The 20,023-nt window shown below is 42.6% G+C and overlaps 3 protein-coding genes across 3 annotated transcripts; 1 reads left to right on the top strand and 2 right to left on the bottom strand.

Annotated features, from left to right (window-relative positions):
- Window positions 1-4,359: 4,359 nt before the first annotated feature.
- Window positions 4,360-6,063, top strand: LOC107276705 (uncharacterized). The gene is made up of 2 exons (XM_026022556.2): window positions 4,360-5,198; window positions 5,647-6,063. Exons 1-2 carry the CDS (start codon window positions 4,485-4,487, stop codon window positions 5,857-5,859), a joined length of 927 nt encoding a protein of 308 aa, XP_025878341.1. The 5' UTR covers window positions 4,360-4,484; the 3' UTR covers window positions 5,860-6,063.
- A 217-nt stretch (window positions 6,064-6,280) lies between these two features.
- On the bottom strand, window positions 6,281-7,698 carry LOC4324506 (uncharacterized). The gene is made up of 2 exons (XM_026025803.2): window positions 6,850-7,698; window positions 6,281-6,704 (listed from the first exon to the last, which is right to left on the bottom strand). Exons 1-2 carry the CDS (start codon window positions 7,492-7,494, stop codon window positions 6,618-6,620), a joined length of 732 nt encoding a protein of 243 aa, XP_025881588.2. The 5' UTR covers window positions 7,495-7,698; the 3' UTR covers window positions 6,281-6,617.
- Window positions 7,699-10,239: 2,541 nt separating this feature from the next.
- LOC4324505 (aspartate--tRNA ligase, chloroplastic/mitochondrial) lies at window positions 10,240-19,302 on the bottom strand. The gene is made up of 15 exons (XM_015766987.3): window positions 18,874-19,302; window positions 17,979-18,119; window positions 17,555-17,664; window positions 16,529-16,640; window positions 15,889-15,960; window positions 15,223-15,314; window positions 14,683-14,803; window positions 14,085-14,207; window positions 13,789-13,984; window positions 13,511-13,698; window positions 13,295-13,366; window positions 12,485-12,583; window positions 11,812-11,892; window positions 11,132-11,189; window positions 10,240-10,738 (listed from the first exon to the last, which is right to left on the bottom strand). Exons 1-15 carry the CDS (start codon window positions 19,267-19,269, stop codon window positions 10,572-10,574), a joined length of 2,028 nt encoding a protein of 675 aa, XP_015622473.1. The 5' UTR covers window positions 19,270-19,302; the 3' UTR covers window positions 10,240-10,571.
- Between the last annotated feature and the right edge of the window lie 721 nt (window positions 19,303-20,023).

Genomic DNA, 20,023 nt, shown 5'->3' with positions numbered 1-20,023 from the left:
CACATTTTGGGTAATCGTTTCAGAAATGATTTTGCCTATCTCCCTGCTGATGGCACTAGAGGGGGTATTCTGCTTGCCTGCAATGACAATTTTTTCAGCCTCTCCAATGTTGTTCAGAAGCAGTTTAGCCTCACAGCAACAGTAACCATGAAAAACGATAATGCTAGATGGTCCTTAACTGTAGTTTATGGGCCACAACAAGATGCTCAGAAAATTGAATTCCTTGCTGAACTCCAGGAAGTTGAACAGATGGTTTCCCTTCCTTGGCTTTTAATTGGAGATTTCAACCTAATCTACAAAACCTCAGATAAGAACAATAGTAGGCTAAACAGGGGAATGATGCAGCGTTTCAAAGGTACTCTGGACAGGTTGGGGATAAAAGAACTTCACCTTTCAGGGAGAAAATTCACTTGGACACAGGAGTGTGCTAACCCAACCCAAACAAAAATTGATCGTGCTTTCTGTTGTCCTGATTGGGATGTCCTCTTTGACTCTGCGCACATGTCTGCACTCTCTTCGTCCTGCTCTAACCATGCCCCTTTATTCATAACTGGCTGTATGGAAAGAGAACAAAATAATTCCTTCCGCTTTGAATCTTATTGGCTCAAGCTCCCAGATTTCCGGCAAGTAACTGCAGAGTCCTGGAATAGGCCACTACAGACTACCAATCCTTTCGTGCGACTCCATTTAAAATTAAAAAGGCTTGCAAGAGATCTTAGAAGATGGAAATCAACCAGAATAGGAGATATAAGATTGCAATTGGCAATTGCAAATGAAGTAGTCTTTCAACTGGATGTTGCTCAAGAGGATAGAGTATTATCGGAGGAAGAACAGTGCCTCCGGAAACTCTTAAAATCAAGGGTGCTTGGACTGGCAGCTTTAGAGAGAATACGACTAAGGCAAAGAGCCAGGATCACTTGGTTAAAGCATGGAGACGTTAACTCTAAATTCTTCCAAATCAAAGCAAATGGTAGAAAGAGAAAAAATCACATACAGATCCTTCGAACTCCAGATGGCTTTGCTGTAACTAAAGATCAAAAGCAGGAAGAATTGAAGCGTTACTTCACACAAAAATTAGGAGCCTTTGCTCTCAGAAATCAGAGATTAAACTTGGCTGCTCTCAATCTCCCTACGCTTGATCTCTCAGATCTCGATGATAACTTCACTGAAGAAGAACTCAAAAATGCAATCTCTGACTTGCCTTCGGAAAAATCTCCTGGACCAGATGGATTTATTGGAGCCTTTTTCAAACAAGCATGGGACATAATAAAAACAGATCTCATACAAGCTGTTTCCTTCTTTGGAGATATGGGATGTGCAAGACTGCAAGAACTCAATTCGGCACATATCTGCCTCATCCCTAAAAAGGCGGATGCAACAAAAGCGAAGGATTTCCGGCCAATAAGTCTAATGCATAGTTTTGCAAAAATAGTAGCTAAATTACTAGCAAACAGACTTGCACCAAAATTAGATGAGCTAGTCTCTCAAAGTCAAAGTGCATTCATTAGGAAAAGAGCAATACATGACAATGTCCTGTTTGTTCAGAAAAAAAAGCCTACTCTTTTCCTCAAAGTTGACATATCGAAGGCTTTCGACACAGTTAATTGGGCATACTTGCTAGAGGTCCTTCAAATCTTTGGCTTTGGACATAAATGGTGCAACTGGATTTCCAACCTACTAGGTACTTCCTCTTCTGCGGTTCTTCTTAATGGTATCCCAGGTCAGGAAATAGACCGTGCTAGAGGTCTTCGGCAGGGCGATCCCCTTTCCCCCATGCTTTTCATCCTTGCAATGGAACCCCTGCACAAATTATTCAAGAAAGCAGAGGATCTTGGCCTTCTCTCTAGTCTGCAAAGACAGCGGCGCTTCAGATGTTCTCTCTACGTAGATGATGTTGGTCTTTTTATAAAGCCCATTCGAGAAGAAATGCTAGTCCTTCGTGGAATTCTTTCTGTCTTTGCAGATGCCAGTGGACTTCACACAAACATGGAAAAAACATAGATCTTCCCGATAAGCTGTAACGGAGTCAACCTAGATAACTGCCTTTCCATCTTCCCAGGTGGAATTTCAAACTTCCCATGTAAGTACTTGGGCCTGCCTTTGCACACAAGAAAATTGGGGAAATTAGAGCTTCAACCTCTGGTGGACAAAGTGGGATCGAGAATTCCTGGTTGGAAAGGTCGCTTCTTCACTTCGGCAGGTAGAGAGGTGCTGGTTAAAAACACTCTTTCCTCTACCCCAATTTATCACCTAACAATTCTCCAGCAAAATAAATGGCTTTACAAAAGGATCGATCGCCTTAGGCGAGCTTTCCTTTGGAAAGGTGACGATCCTGAAAACGTTAGCGGGGGCAGTTGTCTTTTGAATTGGACAGTCGTCTGCAAGCCCAAACCTTTGGGCGGGCTTGGAATTCTCAATTTAGAGAAATTCGCTCGGGCTTTAAGACTTCGATGGCTCTGGTACGAATGGAAAGAGGAAAATAAACCCTGGATCAATATGGAAATTCCATGTGATGAGATGGACAGAAATCTCTTCAGAGCAAGTACACAAATTTCCCTGGGAAACGAAAAGAAATGCAAGTTTTGGTCAGACAATTGGCTGCAAGGATACGCTCCTAAAGACATAGCGCCGACATTATTCAGATTAGCAAAGAGGAAAACAAACTGCGTAGCCTTTGAGCTGCACAATAATCACTGGATCACTTCCTTAAGAACAATCACTTCAATAAATGAGATCAATGAGCTGGTGCACCTAGGCAGTAAGCTGCATGAGATCAGATTACACCCCAATTCTTTGGATAGTATCACGTGGAAGTGGACTAATCATGGTGAATACTCTGCAAAAAGCGCTTATGAAATGCAGTTTGTAGGATCAGTTGCCAACACAAATTTTATGCCACTTTGGAGAGCTGAAGCGGAACCTAAGCATCGGTTCTTTGGCTGGTTAATTTTACATCAAAGAATTCTCACAGCTGAAAACCTCCTTTTAAGACATTGGCCATGCGATTGGATTTACAGCTTATGTACAGATGCTTTTGAGGACGCAAACCATTTGGCAAAGGAGTGCAGTTTCACTAACACGGTTTGGTCCCAAGTTTGTAGCTGGCTGGACATCATGCAGACCCCAAATCAACTACAGGATGCAAACATTTTAGAATGGTGGACCTCAATCATACATTCAACTTATGGAAGGAGAAGAAGAAAACTGATAGGGGCACTTCTTATAACCTGGTGGCAGGTGTGGCTTGAGCGCAATCGAAGAATTTTCCATCAAAAGCAACTAAGTGCCACCCAAGTAGCTTTCTTAGTAAAGGAAAATATAGATGCCATTCAGATTTTGCGCCATACATAAAGGCTTGTGCTTAGCTCTAGTTGATAGCATTATGTATGTAAATCTCTGAAAATGAAAACTGAAAATGTCACCTAGTGGTCTACTCTTTCTTGACCTCTCTAACTGCTTCTCCTTCTAATATATCCGGCAGAGCTCCTGCCGTCTTTTGCTTAAAAAAATATATTTCATCTTTTTTAGTTAAGTTATTTTAGGTCGGAGAAAATATATATCTGACGTGCCTATCAACAAGACAACAACGTAGAGTTGTCAGCATTAGCTTGCCACAGGTTTGACTTGCAAGTTGCATGTGAGTGTAGCTTCGACGCAGCAACCTGGTGACCTGGATTCGTGGAGAGCAAACGAATTGGGATGTGCGAGCCGAGCAGCCACCTAGCAAGGTGTCGCGTCAGACTACTGACACATGGCCCAAACAGCCAAACGCACAGTCGTCTCAGCCCACCTAACCTAACGATGGTCGGCCTACGGGCCTCATTGCTCTCCATGCTCACGGCCCACGGTAGAGGGAGGCATGGGCCGCCCCCTATCTACGCCGGCCTTTACGGGATCAGGTGGGCTCTGGCTCTGAAGATCGAGCTCGACAGGCACCGCTCGGAGGAGGAGAAGGCGGAGACGATCGAAGAGTTCGCCGCGAGGTTGCGCAGTGGCCGCTGCTTTGGCAATTGGATTGGACAGTGGATGAGTGGAAGAGGAACAAGATTTACTAGTAGTAGCTGATGAGTATAGCTCAGTGATTTAATAATATCCATTATCTTATCAACCGCAAGCGCATAGAGCCATAGAACGGAACAAATTTACACCGGATTACCGGGTTAGAACCATACTAGGTTTTACAGATTTATCGTCAGATTCGTAATATCCGCGTGCACAGCAATTGCCTATCATATCTACCGTCGAATTCGCTATGGTTATCATATCGTTTTCCTTAAAATAATGCAGAATACAACTATACATAGAGATAATGGAAAATTACAAAATCAAATATACGGAAAGATCGCGGTTGTTGGCAATCGTGCACCAATCGGTTTCACGCTCCATATATTCCGTGAAAATTTGCTCGACTTAACAACTATACAAAGCGATCTGATCCTGCGAGGGTTTTACGTACGCGGCGCTTGGTTGAAGCAGGCAACAACATGGGCAACGCCGCCGCCGTGCCGTCGTCGTGCGCTTCGGCGGACGCGGCGCCGTCGACGACGCCGACCATCAAGCTGCTCATCGCCAAGGAGGCCCAGGTCGTGCTCTTCGCCGAGGCCGGCAAGGACGTCGTCGACTTCCTCGTCGGGCTCCTCGCCATGCCGGTCGGCGCCGTGGTGAAGCTGCTCGCGGGCGAGAACGCGCTCGGCGGCGTCGCGAACGTGTACGCCAGCGTGAGGAGGATGGACGCCGCGTACATGCAGAGCGCGGAGGCGCGCGACGCGCTGCTGAACCCGGCGCCGGCGCACCCCTGCCTCGCCGCCACCGCCGGTGGCTTCCCGTCCCTCGTCCAGCCCCCGCGCGTCCAGGCGCCGTACGTTGCTCCTCCTCCTCCTCCGCCGCCGCCGCCGGGCCACCCGGCCTACCAGTGTTCGACCATCCGGCCGACGACCCCGTCTCTGCCGTCTCTGAAGGCGGCGTTCCCGCCCTTCGGCGCGGGGATGTCGTCGGACACGGGCTGCCGCTGTTCGACCTGCCTCGCCGCCGCCCAGACTGGCAAAGGGTTCGTGCGGGACGTGGTGACGTACACCGTCATGGACGACCTCACCTTCATGCCCATGTCGAGCATCTCCAGCATCGCGCTGCTCAGCAAGCTCGGCGTCGAGGACCTCTCCGCGCTCGAGGAAAAGACGGTCAAGATCGGCTACCAAGAGGTGATAAATTAACCAGATAAATTCTTCATCGAATTCTCCATACTAATTTACTACTTAGGGTGTGTTTAGTTCACGTCAAAATTAAAAGTTTGATTGAAATTAGAATGATGTGACGGAAAGTTGGAAGTTACTCCCTCCGTCAAAAAAAAAAAAGACGAACCCTGGTTTCCGTGCCCAATGTTTGACTGTCCGTTTTATTTAAAAAAATAATGAAAAAAATTAAAAAGACATGTTTTATCATCTAACAACAATAAAAATACGAATTATAAAAAAATTTCATATAAGACGGACAGTTAAAGTTAGACACGCAAACCCAGGGTTTGTCTTTTTTTTTAAGGACGAAGGGAGTATGTGTGTAGGAAAGTTTTGATGTGATAGAAAAATTAGAAATTTAAAGAAAAAGTTTGAAACTAAACTCGGCTTACTTTGTTTTGATGCGAATTTGCAGGGTTTGGAGATTCTGAAGGCATCGTTGCAGTCCAAGACCGTGTTGACAGATGTCTTCCTGAACAGGAAGAAGAAGGCTCGTGCCGGCGACAAGCACCATAGATCCGGCGACAAGAACGTCGACGCCCGAGCAACGAGCGAGAAGAAAGACGCCGCCGCCGCAGTCCAGATGGAGAAGAGCGCGCCGCCGATGCCACATGATTTTGACGTCTAGTTCAGTTCAGATTAATGTCAAAAAAACAGATCCTACTTTTGAAAGAACTTTACCACCAAACAGAAGCATAATGCGTTGGTTGATTTCTGCGACGTTCTTGTAGGAGGCCTTTAAAATTTATGTAGTCTACGTCATGCTCATGTGGAAATTATTTCGAATTCAGTCCAAATTCTTCATTAAGGAGAAAGAAATTTCGAGTTCTTCTGAGCATTGCTGCTGCTTGAACTGAACCAGACAGGAACGGCGAAAGACAACAGCAAGAGGAGAGTTCATAGATTGCTCGAGCAAAAGAGATGCAAGCCTCGACCGGTCCAGTCCAAAAAGCAAAGGAAAACCGGACAACACCGGATCAAATTGAGAGTTTCAGAGGCAAGCAAATCAAGAACAGTCAAGCACATTAGAAACAGCGGTAGCATTAGAAACAGCAGTACAGTAGTACACATGGTGATTCTTACCAGCGGAGAGTCCTGATTCACACAGATTAAGGGGGACTTCTACGCACACTACTATACGGGTATTGCTTGAACATCCCAAATTGCTTCAGGCTTAACCTTCATCATGCTGCACTTCAGCTACTAGCTAGCAAAAGATCTGGGGCGCGCACGAGTGCACGACGGCACAAGATACTACTAGTAGTACGCATTAATTTACAGGCATCACTAAAGACCAATACAGTCGTATAGTTAACTACTTATCGATCGAGATGGCTTGCATTTTGACATCGCCAGCGACCAGCGTTGTTGAAGTAGTAGTAGAATTCAGGCTTGCTTTGCAGGCCTCCTGGCAAGGAAAACGTCGCTGAGAACGGTCTTGGACTGCAGCGAGGCCCTCAGGATCGCCAGGCCCTACAAAACACAAACACAACATATATGCAGCATCACGGACATGGCAACGTGTACATGCAAAGCACTAATATAAAACAGAGAAAGAGAAGAGGAGTGGTGAGTGTTGACTGATGAATGATGATTAGTAGATAATTTAGTTTATCACCTCAGTGTAGCCGAGCTGCACGGTCTGCTCCTTGAGCGCGCCCAGGTCCTTGACGGCGAACGTGTTGAGCAGCGTGATGCTGGAGATGGACGACATGGGCGACACGGTGAGGTCGTCCATCACCGTGTACGTCACGATGCCCTGCACGAACCCCTTCCCCGCCCCTTCGGCTGCAGCGGCCTGCAGCTTCTGGGCAGCGGTTGGTGCGGCATACGTGCATGCCGTTGTCATCTGGTTGCCGCAGGACGGACACTTGACGCCGCTCACGTCCGTCACGTAGTAGAAACAGTCGTAGGAGCGGCAGCTGAAGAAGCTCTTGGGCTGCGAAGAAGACGGGGCCGGCAAGCGGAGGACGGAGGTGTTGGAGCTGGCCGCCGGCGAGAGCACGACGGGGCTGAGCAGCGCGTTCTTGGAGGCGCCGGGCTGGACGTAGGTGCCGTCGAGCTTCTCGACGCTGGCGTAGAGGTTGCCGACGCAGCCGACCATGGAGTCCTTCCCGAGCAGCTTGACGGCCGTGCCGACCGGCAGCGCCAGGAGGGAGAAGAGGAAGTCGACGACATCCTTGCTCGCCTCCGCGAACAGCACTCGCTGGGCATTGGTGTCGACGAGCAGCTTCATGCTCAGCGCGGTGGTGGAGGCTGCCATTGCGCGAGCTTTGCCAACTGCTTTTCTCCGCCTACACTACTACTGGTAGTACACTAGTACTAGCGCTTCAGCAAGCGGGTGGGTGATCTGAGGCTCTGAGCGACTGAGCAGCACATGTCTCGGCGGCGGCCGCCTGCTCGTGATACTTATGGTCGGGGGTCGGCGATGCACGAGGGGCAGCGCCTCTTCGAGCTTAAGAGCATCTCCAGACAGCCTCTCCAAATCACTCTCCAACCGTCTATTTAGCCAAATCTCCATTTAATTAGCAATTCAAATTTGTTATTTACTCCAATAGTCTCTCCATTCATCCTTTCTATTCTGATTTCTATTCTGAGCCCTGTTTAGATGGGACTAAAACTTTTAAGTCCCTATCACATCGGATGTTTGAAAATTAATTATAAATATTAAACGTAGACTATTAATAAAACCCATCCATAATCTTGGACTAATTTGCGAGACGAATCTAATGAGCCTAATTAATCCATGATTAGCCTATGTGATGCTACAGTAAATATTCTCTAATTATAGATTAATTAGGCTTAAAAAATTTGTCTCGTGAATTAGCTTTTATTTATGTAATTAGTTTTGTAAGTAGTTTATATTTAATACTCTAAATTAGTGTCTAAAGACAGGGACTAAAGTTAAGTCCTGGATCTAAACACCACCTGAGTGCATGACAGTAGGATCCGCATGTCAGCCTCAACTTTTTCTTCTTCCTCGTTTTCTCCCCCTTTTCCCGTCCCCGGTCCCCTCCACGCCTCGCCCCTCCTCCCCTATGTCCTTGTCCTCCTCCGTCTCCGCCTCGGCCGATTCGTGTGTGCGAGTCAACAGCGGTGGCGGCGGCGAGAAGGGAGAAGCCGGCGACGGCGAATTCGTTCGCGCGAGGCAACGGAGATAGCGGATCCACTCCTTGCCGAGAAGGAAGAAGATGCCGACGGATGTGGCCGGGAACTGAGGCGGTGGCGGAAACACGCTTCTCTCTCCATTCCTTGACGCCGGCGGCCGACGAGCAGGAGGCCGCGGGTGCGCTCGCCGTCGTGCTGCCCCACCGCCGCATCCTCCTCCTTCACTGCTCTCAACCGACGCGGGTAGTGCTATTGCGGGAGGGAAAAGCCTCTTCAGCGTGGGATCCACCAATGGCAAGGCAGGTTGGGCTAACCAAATTTGGCCATTGAGGGGATGAGTTTGGCTAATCATTTAGCTTAGCCATCCTAATAGAGAGGTTGTTGGAGTGGATTTTTTTTGGTTAAAATAGCCAAATTTAGCTGCTCTAAGCCAAAACATAGGGGGTGTTTAGACTTTAGATCCAGGGAAGTAAAGTTTTAGCGTGTCCCATCGGATACACAGACACACATTTGAAATATTAAACGTAGTATAATAACAAAACAAATTACATAATCCGCCTGTAAACTGCTTGACGAATTTATTAAGCATAATTAATCCGTCATTAGTAAATGTTTATTGTAACACCACGTTGTAAAATCATGGCGCAATTAAACTTAAAAGATTTGTCTCTCAATTTACACGTAAACTGTGTAATTGATTTTTTTCGTCCATATTTAATACTCGATGTATCTATCCAAATATTCGATGTGATAAGGTGAAAAATTTCAGGTGAGATTTAAACAGGGCCATAGTATAAAGTTTCTTCGCCTTCTGCGTGCGGTAGTGGGTTTTGAGATGAGGTGATGCGAGAGGGCGTCGTACAGCGTGCAGATTACAGACGCAGATAGTACTTGTGTCATTACAGATTTATTACAGTGCGTAGGTAGCAATGCATACAGCAGCGTTAGTGCGTGATGAGCGCACGAACTGAACGCATGACGATTTTTATTTTGCTGTCAAGCAACCTCTGAGCGGAAGCAAAAGATTTTTTACGGCTCTAAATTTTTTTTGGAAAATTGGTCGGTAATCAGATGCAACCGAGGCAAACACCAAACTAGTTAAGCGCCTGGAACTGCACACATACTAGTTCGCTACAAATACACCTTCGAGCTGAACCATCATCCATCAATACAGCCATACAGCATACAGGAGCATATACCGAGTTACCGACCATGCCCGATCGAAGTTGGGTAGTAGATACGAAGTACTTGAGTAGTAGTATACTGAAGTCTAAAGGTATAAAAGCAAAATAAAAGACGATACTCCTTGTAGCTAGGGATGCATCATGCATGGACACACACGAGCAATGCATCACAAAAGCTCAACTTATCCTAAACATATCGATCTAAAATTCTAAATAGTCCAACTTACCATCTTCATGTCAGTCGTCATCCGTCAGGCGTCCATGACCTATAACTACTCTAAGGCAGCGTTCGTTCGGAGGACATTGAGGGAGAAAGCACTTCGTTTTTCGCACACACGCTTTCCAAACTACTAAACGGTGCATTTTTTTGTAAAAAATTTTTATAGAAAAGTTGCTTTAAAAAATCATATTAATCTATTTTTAAAATTTAAAATAATTAATACTTAATTAATCATGAGCTAATGGCTCACCTCGTTTTACGTATCTTCTCAATCTACTCAATCCCATTCTTCTCAAACACACCCTAAAGCTGTGTTTAGTTCAGCGTAAAGTTTAGATTTTAATTAAAATTGGAGATGATGTGACTAAAAAATTGTGTGTGTATAACAGGTTGATGTGATGGAAAAGGATTGAAGTTTGGATCCAAACTTTGGATCTAAACACAGCCTAAGCTTGAATTGCTGGTTTCTTGCCAACGAAAACGTTGAGGACTAGGCTTTATAAACCACGAACAACATGTACGACTTTTTTTTACTCAAATTATTTCTAATTGCCTCATACAAATTTTTCTACTGTTTATCAGCGTAACTCAACAGCCAAATAGCTTGGGCACTTGACAAGCTATCCGACAATAGTCACGAAGAGATTGATCTGCTTTAAACTTTTTATTGGATTCATGAGATGGACAACCAGCCTATCCATGGTCAAAATTTCTCAAGAGCAGAAGCACATTCGCAAAAGGTGAATGTGCTGTGACAGGTTGGGTGCCCGGTGTAGACAATGGATGTTCCTATATAACTCAAACCTTGTTACAAGCAGTGCACTCACTTCACGTACGGAAGCCAAGATCCTTCAATTGCTGTGGATCTACAGGAGATGGCGCTTTGGTGAGTGAACATTGAGCAGTTGTAGTCTTTGGGAAAGCAATCACATCCCGGATTGAATTTTCACCAGCCAAAAGCATCACCAAACGATCTAACCCATAGGCAATTCCTCCTGCCATGGTATAAAAATTAGGTGGAATTTGAGCTCAACATTCCAAAACTAAAAGCAGAATGGAACTAGACATACTATAACACATGAGTACATGGCAATACGCAGGTACAAGCATAAACGCTGACGTTTTTTTTTCTTGAATATGCAAGAAGCATATCACTAACGCTTGCATTTATTAAAGCATCTTAGAATCAATATGCTGTCCAAAATCTGATGGTGTGGTTATAACAAGAAGTAGGATTGATTTGAAAGATTGCTCTTGTTTGTGGAAAAATACTGTCTTAATGAAACATACAAGCATATAGTAGTAATAGAAAGTTCAGTATGCGATCCAAAATCTCAAATCTAATCCAAAAATATGTACATGGAGTTCAGTGGTTGAACATAGCATACCATGAGGAGGAGCACCCATGTCAAAACATTCTAAAAGATAGCCAAATTTTTCCTCTGCCTGCATTGCAATTTCGGTATTTTAGAGCTCAGCAAAATGCAAAAGGTACAGCATGTTTTCTATATTAACAAGTTTGAATAGAACGGATAAATACTGGTATTTTTTACATAATTCCTGCATCCAAATGTCTCCTAATAATGAAAATAAGTGACATCAGGTACTCAAAACTCACAGTAGGATTTTTTTTAACGAATCACAGTAGGATATTATGGTCATTAACTGCCAGATACTATATCACTGCATTTGATGTTTCTTTACTCTCTAGTCTTGACACTCAACATTGAACCTTTCTAGATGCATCCAGCATAATTTATGATCATTTACCTTGAATATTAAGGCATGCTTGAATTGAGCTATAGATAAAAACACTGGCTTATGAATGACAGCATGCACCTTTGCCACACAAAACAAGACTACAGTCTCAGACAATCTAAATCTGGAGGTATTTCTTCACAATTATGCCATTCCATGTCCAGTGAATAAAAAGCATGCACATATGGCCTAATGCTCTTATTTCATCTCAGCATAACATTAATTACTTTTAAAAAAATTATCGATCAATCTACAAATTGAAAATTGAAAGCATGGTACTCTCAATAGTATGAAGTGTCAAATATAATACCTGCTCGGGTGAGATACCGATGATCTCAAAAATCCTTTGTTGTACATCACTTTTGTATATCCTCAAACTGCCTCCTCCAATCTATATTTATAGCATGCAGAACAAAAAAGATGCATGTTATGATTTTCTACATAGATCTTTACATGAATTCCAGTACATATAAAGATACACAACTTTTATTGATGTATCAGATCAGACTCTGCAGTCTGCACACCTTGTTTCATTGGCTATTATTACAGAAAAAGGGTCTAAACTCAAAAGAAACCAGCCAACCAGTCTTACGAATTAATCACATCTATCTGTCATGGTCAATTTGAGATGAGTATTTAGCATCTGAGATTTTAAATCACATTCCAATGAACAAATACAGATAGACTTGTAGAAAGGGCTATAATGTTATCATAATCCATATTTAAACTAGAAGAATGTCTTCAATAAATGTTGAAGAGCATGTGCCATGTATGGATACAGTCCACATGCATTACAATACCTCAACCCCAAGACTTTATTAAGACTTGTGCTTCAATGCTTACACAAGATTTTGCATCAAGGAGAATATGTGCTAAATTTTCTACTATATAAATCATGTAAAAGAGCATGTGCAATCTTGGACCCTTTTCTGAACTAGTATGTACTGAACAAGGTAGCAAGAAACTTGATGCAGTGAAAGTACCTCCACTCCATTGTAAATCATGTCATAAGCCAAGGCTCGAGCTGATGGTAGATCATTCATATCTTCAGGATTTGGTGCAGTGAAAGGATGGTGTAGTGCCTATGAGAACAATGGAGATGCTCAGAGCACGCAAAACACAAGACAATCTTTACTTTGAGTTACATGTCAATTCTCTGTTTTACCAGTGTCTAAATTTCTTACATTTAACTGTTTTTCCTTCTCAGTTGTTCAGGAGAGCAATGCTCATTCACTGTAAGCATTAATGACAGATTACACATTTTGTAAATTTTGCTATTGGTATCCCTATGAAAATTTAGATTGAACATGTAAAACTGTGTATGTTTGCCTCAAACCTTCCGTGACATTGCAATCAAATTTGCATTCTGGAGACTTGTCAATGTCCAAAAGCTCTTTTTTGACCAGAGGAAGTACCAAAAACAATCTATTATCTGATATTGGCCCTTAAATTTGTTTGTTAATACTATATAACCTGTTCGCATGCCATTAACAAATTTCAGGACATCATTAACCAATGGTCTGCATTCTGGTGATACTGTACAGTATGTTATTTCCTTTTTGAAGAATATAACTCAGTATCCTAATTTAGTAATGTGCATTAATGGTGTGCTTTAGTAACTACTACAATCAACATTCTACAAAATAATTGAAGTCTGAGCAGTCAGCAAAATGGCAGTTCTTTAAATAGTGTGATACAGCTATGCTTAAAGAGTATTCATTCTGGTTTTGGAAAAGAGTGAAGGAGTAATCAGTTGTAATTTTTGAAAGAAGATACATAGAAGAAAATCTAACCTCGTATCTCTGCTCATCACTGTTCCATTCAAACATTGGAAAATCCGTCACCCAAAGAATTGAATGTGCTGACTAGCATAAAGAAAACAGAAAATGTAGATGAAGATATCAGGAGCATAACTAAAGCAGATGATCAGGACTGCTCTCAGAAGGTAATACAGAAAGGCGAAGAGGCACAGAATCTCAATAAAATAGCATTCATATTCACAGACTTACTGTATCTATCACTTCCAGCTTATGAGCAATAAATAATCTTAATCTGCCAAGAATTCGATTAGCCGCTGATTGCTCACCCAGTGCAAACAGGATAAGATCACCTGATTTTGCATCTAGATGTTTCAACAACTGCTCTTTCTTTTCAGGTTTCAGACTTGCCACGAGTGGACCAATTCCTTCAAGCTCTCCTGTGAGCAGCAGACCAATTAAACCACAAAACAAATTCATTGGCCAGGCCAAAAAGTTTATCAACCAAAAGAGTGCAAAAATTATTTTACCATTGTCCATAACTTTGAGAAAAGGCAGGCCCTTGGCTCCAGCTTTGGAAGCTTCAGTGTAGACAGTTCCTTTCTTTAGGTCAGTATTTGAAAATTCTTTGGCACCACCAGGAACACATAATGCCTTGATGACACCCCCGTTTTCTAATGTATCTGCAAAAATCTTGAAGCTACTGCCCAAAAATGCATCACTAACCTGCATTTTAACAGTAAGAAAAGGATGAAGCGTAGCTGTGAATTTATTATTTTAGTTATCACAGTAAGATGGGCCATTCAGAAAGGATAAAGGTACTCACATCTTTCAGCTGCCAATCAAAACGAAGGTCAGGCCTATCTGTTCCATAGCGATTCATTGCCTCCGTATAGGTTAGCCTTGGAAAAGGATTTGGCAGCTTGATATCACCAACCTCTTGGAAAATCTGTGATATGAATATCCATAATTCAATCAACCATGAGCAATAGTTAAAGAAATAATGGCATATTTTCTGAGCAATAAACTAGTGAATTAAGAGCCTGATTACTACTAACGATCTGATGTACAATAGCTAAATGACGGAACCAGTGACAGACCTACAGTCTTGTCATGGGAATTGAGCCAGGAAGGAGGCTGGGGCCTGAGGCCCAGAACCAGCAGCAAAACCTGGCCAGGTATAGGGGGAGGAGGCTCAGCCCGGAGCACACGCGTGACTACGTGAGGGCTCATGCAAGGAGGCACTTGTCTACATTGCAGGGAAGAAGGTTTTTTTATATAGGGATATGTGTTCAAACGTCTCAGGCATAGCTATTACTGTCGGTATTTACTAATAGACAGGGGTGAAGAACAATGCTAACTCAAATACGAAATTAACTAAAAAGATAAGAGGAAACAAGTTAAGTATTTGAAAACCAACTTACATGTCTCATTAATTCTTCGTTCAACTTCAACATATCTTCCATTGATGTAAATGCAATCTCCATATCAAGTTGTGTAAACTCTGGTTGCCTATCTGCACGCAGATCTTCATCTCGGAAACACCTTTTATGAAGTGGTTCAATGAATCAAGACAATATTGCAGAGCAGCATTGGAGATAATTGTTTGACTGGTTCAATAATACTTCCCTCCATTCTGAAATAAGTTAACCTAGTACGGGATGTGACACATCCTAGTACTACGAATCTGGACATGCTCATGTCCAGATTCGTAGTACTAGGTTAACTAATTTTAGGAGTGAGGGAGTAATATATTCCAGGAACTGAGCAGTGTACAGTGAGCAATTTATATTGAGAATATTCATGCAAACAGGAAAAAAATCAAGAACCCAGCTAAACAGGTTACAGGGGAAAAGAGATTATGCAACAGAGAATATAGAGCAACTCATGCAGAGTTGTAAGATAACTGGAAGAAAAATTATATCCAAGAAACAAACATCCTTCAAAATGTTGTACCTACTAACCTTGCAATCTGATAATATTTTTCAAAGCCAGAGACCATCAACATTTGCTTGAACAGCTGAGGGCTTTGAGGAAGAGCATAGAACATTCCTGGCTTCAAAAACCATATTGGAGGGCATCAGGGGAACATGAAGCTCTTATTTGAAGAAGTTTCAAAAATTCACTGCAGAATGATTAGACCTACCGCCAAAAAGCACTAGATATATATTTATGATACTCAATAGAGTTGTACTTTCATAATTGTCACTGTTTATAGTTAAAATAAACCCACCAGAGAATGCAAAAGAAATGTAGAATGTAGTGTATCCCCACAAGAACGTAGGCACAAGGGAAGTCTTACAAAAAAAGGTTCTTACATTTATTTTTATTGCAGTTTTCAAAAGTTAGTTCTAGCCATAAAGTTTTTCTTTTAATTGGAAAAAACAAGGAGATAAAGGAAATTAACTACATCCATCTACTGGAAGATAATTGTGCTTAACGATGGTAAGACAATTGATATTTGAGAAAGCAATTATTACACCAGTGAACCCAAATATGATTTGGGTAATTAGGTCTTTGAAAGTTGCCACAAATAAAAGTGAACGAAAAAGCACTGCGCATTTTTCAACAGAAGAAATAAACGTGTTATAATTGTCTGTTTAAGTGAAAAATAGTTACAGACAACTTACCTGAACTCTCGATGGGACAAGATAGTCCCGAGCACCTTCTGGTGTAGACTTAGATAAAACTGGAGTCTCAATCTACCTTGGAACATGCGGTAACTTTGGATCAGACACAATAGAAACAATAACAGATACAGACATTATAGGCATTGCAAGGTACTAAGATATTATTAGTCATTGTGATGTCTTATATTCTAATGACTCGCTGTAAAGGAGATACAACAGCAAAGAAGGCATACATGACCCATCTATTTCAACTGATCCAAGTTATTTTAACTAGCAAATTGTACAGGAAATGATTAAAAAAAATTTCATGTACAAAGCAAACAAAGCATACATGCACTCTGTAAAAAAAAAAAAAGATGATTAAAATTGGAATTAGAGCCCTAAGCCCAAGGTGCAACATGACCTTCAGGCATTACATCATGAAAGCAAGTATCTTGCTCTCTCTACTGCAGGCACTGCATCGAAAAGAAAGTATTTTGCCGTCTTGCAAATTTCCGTTCATCTATAGGACCAGACTACTTGGATATATTGCATTCCATAGTGGAACAAAATGAGAAGCATATAGCCAAAGGCAGATTATGTTAGAGGTGCAAACTCAGCATGAAGTAATTAATGAGTATATAATTGGTATACAGCATACCTCAACAAAATCATGTCTATCCTCCAAGTATCGACGAATATGCTTGACAACATTATGGCGCAACCTCAAGTTTGACTGCATTTGTGGTCGGCGTAAGTCCAGCACCCGGAATCTAGACATTTACAAATATGGAAGTTAAAGAAAAAGATTGGTCCTTAATATATGGAACTTAAAACCCATAATATAACTATATTCAAGTACAATGGTCGCCTGCTGTGAAAGAAGACATTGAGAACAGGGAAAAGTGCTTTAGGCAAACTATTAAAAACATTATACAAACAGATTCAAGCATAATGGTCGCCTAAAATCTTGAAAGAAGGCAAAGAGAACAGGTAAAGGGCTGGCAAACACAGAAAATGTACATCTTCTGGCAAGGATGGTTAAATCTGGAACAAATTTGTGGTCAGGATTGCAGAATGTCATGACATGGTATTGCAACAGAGTAAAGGGTGGTTTAACAGCAGTATGTAGTTAAAAACATTCCTATACACTAGCATAATCCAAATGATGGTAGAAAATTCCAAATTAAACTGAATATGACAGCCTTCATAATGACCGCCAATATATCGATCTAGTGAAAAAATATTGGAACCTTGGAAGAACAAAGATCCATAGAATATAGCAATGGCCATAGTTCAGCGTAAATCAGTAACTGGGGTGAATGATTAATAAACAAAGAGATTGCAACCCTCACGGAGTGAATGATGTGCCATGTTTCACAGTATCTCCAAAGCCACTATTCACAGGGTAAACATGTGACTCCCCAGAAAATGGGTTAACACCTCAACAAGTTGTGTCCCAGTAGTTAGTGTCGTAATGCAACCTAAGTATTATTTTGGCACCTAAAATCTTATGCACAACTTTGAATGTGCAATGTAATCCCATTTATGCATGTATTCAACAAGCCTAATCAGGCGTTAACCAACAATCAACCACCATATTTGAGGTATTCAATACTAGTATTTCTTTTCTTCAGGATACTTAATATATGAGCATAAAAAGAGTGCAGATAACAATGTATTTTACCTCAGTCTAATTTCTTCTGGAAACTTCTCTTTTACAGTATCAGCAGTGGTGATTGGAAAAGGCAATGAACGAGTTACTGAGTTCAGCACATATATATTATCTGCAGCAACCTGCATAGGTCAGCATGTAATATCATAGTTAGAGAGCATTTTGCTGTATGGAGGAACACAATAAAAAAATTCAGGAAGTCCGCAACAATGAAAGAAAAGAAGTGTTAGAATTACAAATAATGTTGCACGGGCTATTCCTTATCCTATATATTAGCTCTTATAGCATCTATGTGCTCCGTACATATGAACAGCAAACTTTAAAAGTGTGGAATTTCTGTACTAGATAGTTTGAATTTCAAATTCTTCACTTGACATATCATCTCAAGCTTCTCTCTCTAAACTGCAAAATAAAGTAACATACAACCAGTCAATACCTCTATAGCCCCAGTCTTCATATCTGTGTTGATGGCTTCTGTTGGGCGTGACCGAACAACCCCCTCGACCGCAACCACTGACTCTACTCTTAGTTTGTTCACCACAGCATAAACTTCTGGATATTCTGGCAAAGTTGTCACCTACACAGAGAGAACAATTACCGATAAGACCATGCTATCTTGTAGATGTTTATCAGTCTACCAATCACTACAGAAAGAAAAAACAAATCAACTCCCCCATAACATTACAAATTGATGCGATTATATGACTTCATTTTGCCTTCGTAAGTTATTAGATCACTCAACATCAGTTTATTGGGAATTTGTAGCTGCAAACGTTGCTAAAACCACTCAATAGAACAGGAAAACAGTAGGTAATGTCAGTGCTACAAATACTATTATACTCCCTCCGTTTCGAAATGTTTGACACCGTTGACTTTTTAGCACATGTTTGACCGTTCGTCTTATTCAAAAACTTTTGTGAAATATGTAAAATTATATGCCTACATAAAAATATATTTAACAATGAATCAAATGATAGGAAAAGAATTAATAATTACTTAATTTTTTTGAATAAGACGAATGGTCAAATATGTGCTAAAAAGTCAACGGCGTCAAACATTTCGAAACGGAGGGAGTACGTCATTAACTTGACAATACAACCGACCATTCCCGATGACACATATTGAGCAATAAAAATGTGGAACCACCAGCTGTTACAAAGTACTCCATCTAGAGCATTAGCATGTAGATTAATTTAATCACTAACGAGAACGATCAAACAACAATACACATGCGTGCAACAATTAGAATCACAGGCTCGCAGCTACTACATATGGGCAACAAACAAAACCGCAAAATTATCAGCACCAGTCTATCACTAACAGCGACTCACCTGGACCGTGCCGGATCGGTCACGAAGGGTGAGGAAGGTGAGGCCGGCGTGGGCGCGGTGGAGAGCGACCCAGCCGCAGAGGCGCACGCGGCGGCCGGCGTCACCGGCGCCGAGCTCGCCGCACAGCGCGTCCCTCGCAGGCCACTGCAGCGGCTGCAGCCTCTCGCGCTTCGCCTCGGCCGCGGGCGCCGCCGCTTCCTCCTCCGGCGGCGGGGTCGCCGCGTCGGTGGCCGCTAGGGTTCGGAGCGGAGACGGCGAGCACGAGGCCGACGAGGTGGAGGAGGCGGTGGAGAGCAGTAGGAGGCGGCGGAGGTGCGAGGCGGTGGGGCTAGGGTTGAGCGGCTTTAGGCGGGAGAGGAGGGAGAGCGGCGAGGCGCGGAGGAGAGAGGAAGCCATTGGATTGGGCTCGGAGACGGTGGGAAAGCGAGCAGAGGAGGACAAGGGCTTGGGTTGGGTTTTGGAGGAAGACGGGATGGGATCGCCTTATCCTCCTGCACGAATCTTACAGCACAAGTTTTTCGCCTGCCTGCAAGCACAAGCAGATAGAACCATCGCCAGAATTCGAAATCAAAAGCTCTTCGACACCAAAATCAAAAGTGAATTCGCGCCGGAACATTTCATGAGAAACGTAGGAGTACTTCTCAGCTTATTTAATCCAAAGTAAACTGCACGACCACCGTGCTTCACCAAATTGGAGCAGCAATAGGCGTCAAAATTGTGCTTACAAATTCAGATCCCGCCAAGGCAGAACCAAATTTTGAAAACTGCACAAATCACAAAACGCGCAACACCAGTAGCAGGGGGGAAATAAAATTGGCGCGATGTAGAGACAATTTTTTTTTTCAGAGCGCGCGCGTTCATCAGGCGAAAAATTCGTGAACATCGTGAAGTTATCGCTTCCACCGTTCCAGGCGCATAACATCAGGACAACGAAAGTTTTGAAACCATGAAATCAAACAGCGCCCAGATTCACTGCCAGACTTCACAACAAATTCAAATTAAACATCGAAACATGCACTAAATGAAAATGAAATACAGCCCCAACGAGGCTCTGGATAGGAAATTTAAGACAAAATATTCAGAGATTTTCAGATAAGCAAAGACAGCGCAGGAGCAGGAGCAGGAGCAGATTATCGTACAAACCACAGGA

The sequence above is a fragment of the Oryza sativa genome, chromosome 1 (genome assembly GCF_034140825.1).
Source record: "Oryza sativa Japonica Group chromosome 1, ASM3414082v1".
In the NCBI taxonomy this organism is placed as follows: domain Eukaryota; kingdom Viridiplantae; phylum Streptophyta; class Magnoliopsida; order Poales; family Poaceae; genus Oryza; species Oryza sativa.
The sequence above is the reverse complement of the archived record's forward strand: the minus strand, read 5'-3'. Positions and strand labels throughout refer to the sequence as shown.

Excerpts from the sequence above, each read along its gene's own strand:
- LOC107276705 (XM_026022556.2), top strand. The coding sequence starts at position 4,485 with ATGGGCAACGCCGCCGCCGTGCCGTCGTCGTGCGCTTCGGCGGACGCG. Across the intron at positions 5,199-5,646 it reads TCAAGATCGGCTACCAAGAG|GGTTTGGAGATTCTGAAGGC; the intron begins GTGATAAATTAA and ends GCGAATTTGCAG.
- LOC4324506 (XM_026025803.2), bottom strand. The coding sequence starts at position 7,494 with ATGGCAGCCTCCACCACCGCGCTGAGCATGAAGCTGCTCGTCGACACC. Across the intron at positions 6,705-6,849 it reads TGCAGCTCGGCTACACTGAG|GGCCTGGCGATCCTGAGGGC; the intron begins GTGATAAACTAA and ends TGTGTTTTGTAG.
- LOC4324505 (XM_015766987.3), bottom strand. The coding sequence starts at position 19,269 with ATGGCTTCCTCTCTCCTCCGCGCCTCGCCGCTCTCCCTCCTCTCCCGC. Across the intron at positions 14,804-15,222 it reads AAATATTATCAGATTGCAAG|GTGTTTCCGAGATGAAGATC; the intron begins GTTAGTAGGTAC and ends ACTTCATAAAAG. Across the intron at positions 10,739-11,131 it reads CATGGGTGCTCCTCCTCATG|GAGGAATTGCCTATGGGTTA; the intron begins GTATGCTATGTT and ends ATACCATGGCAG.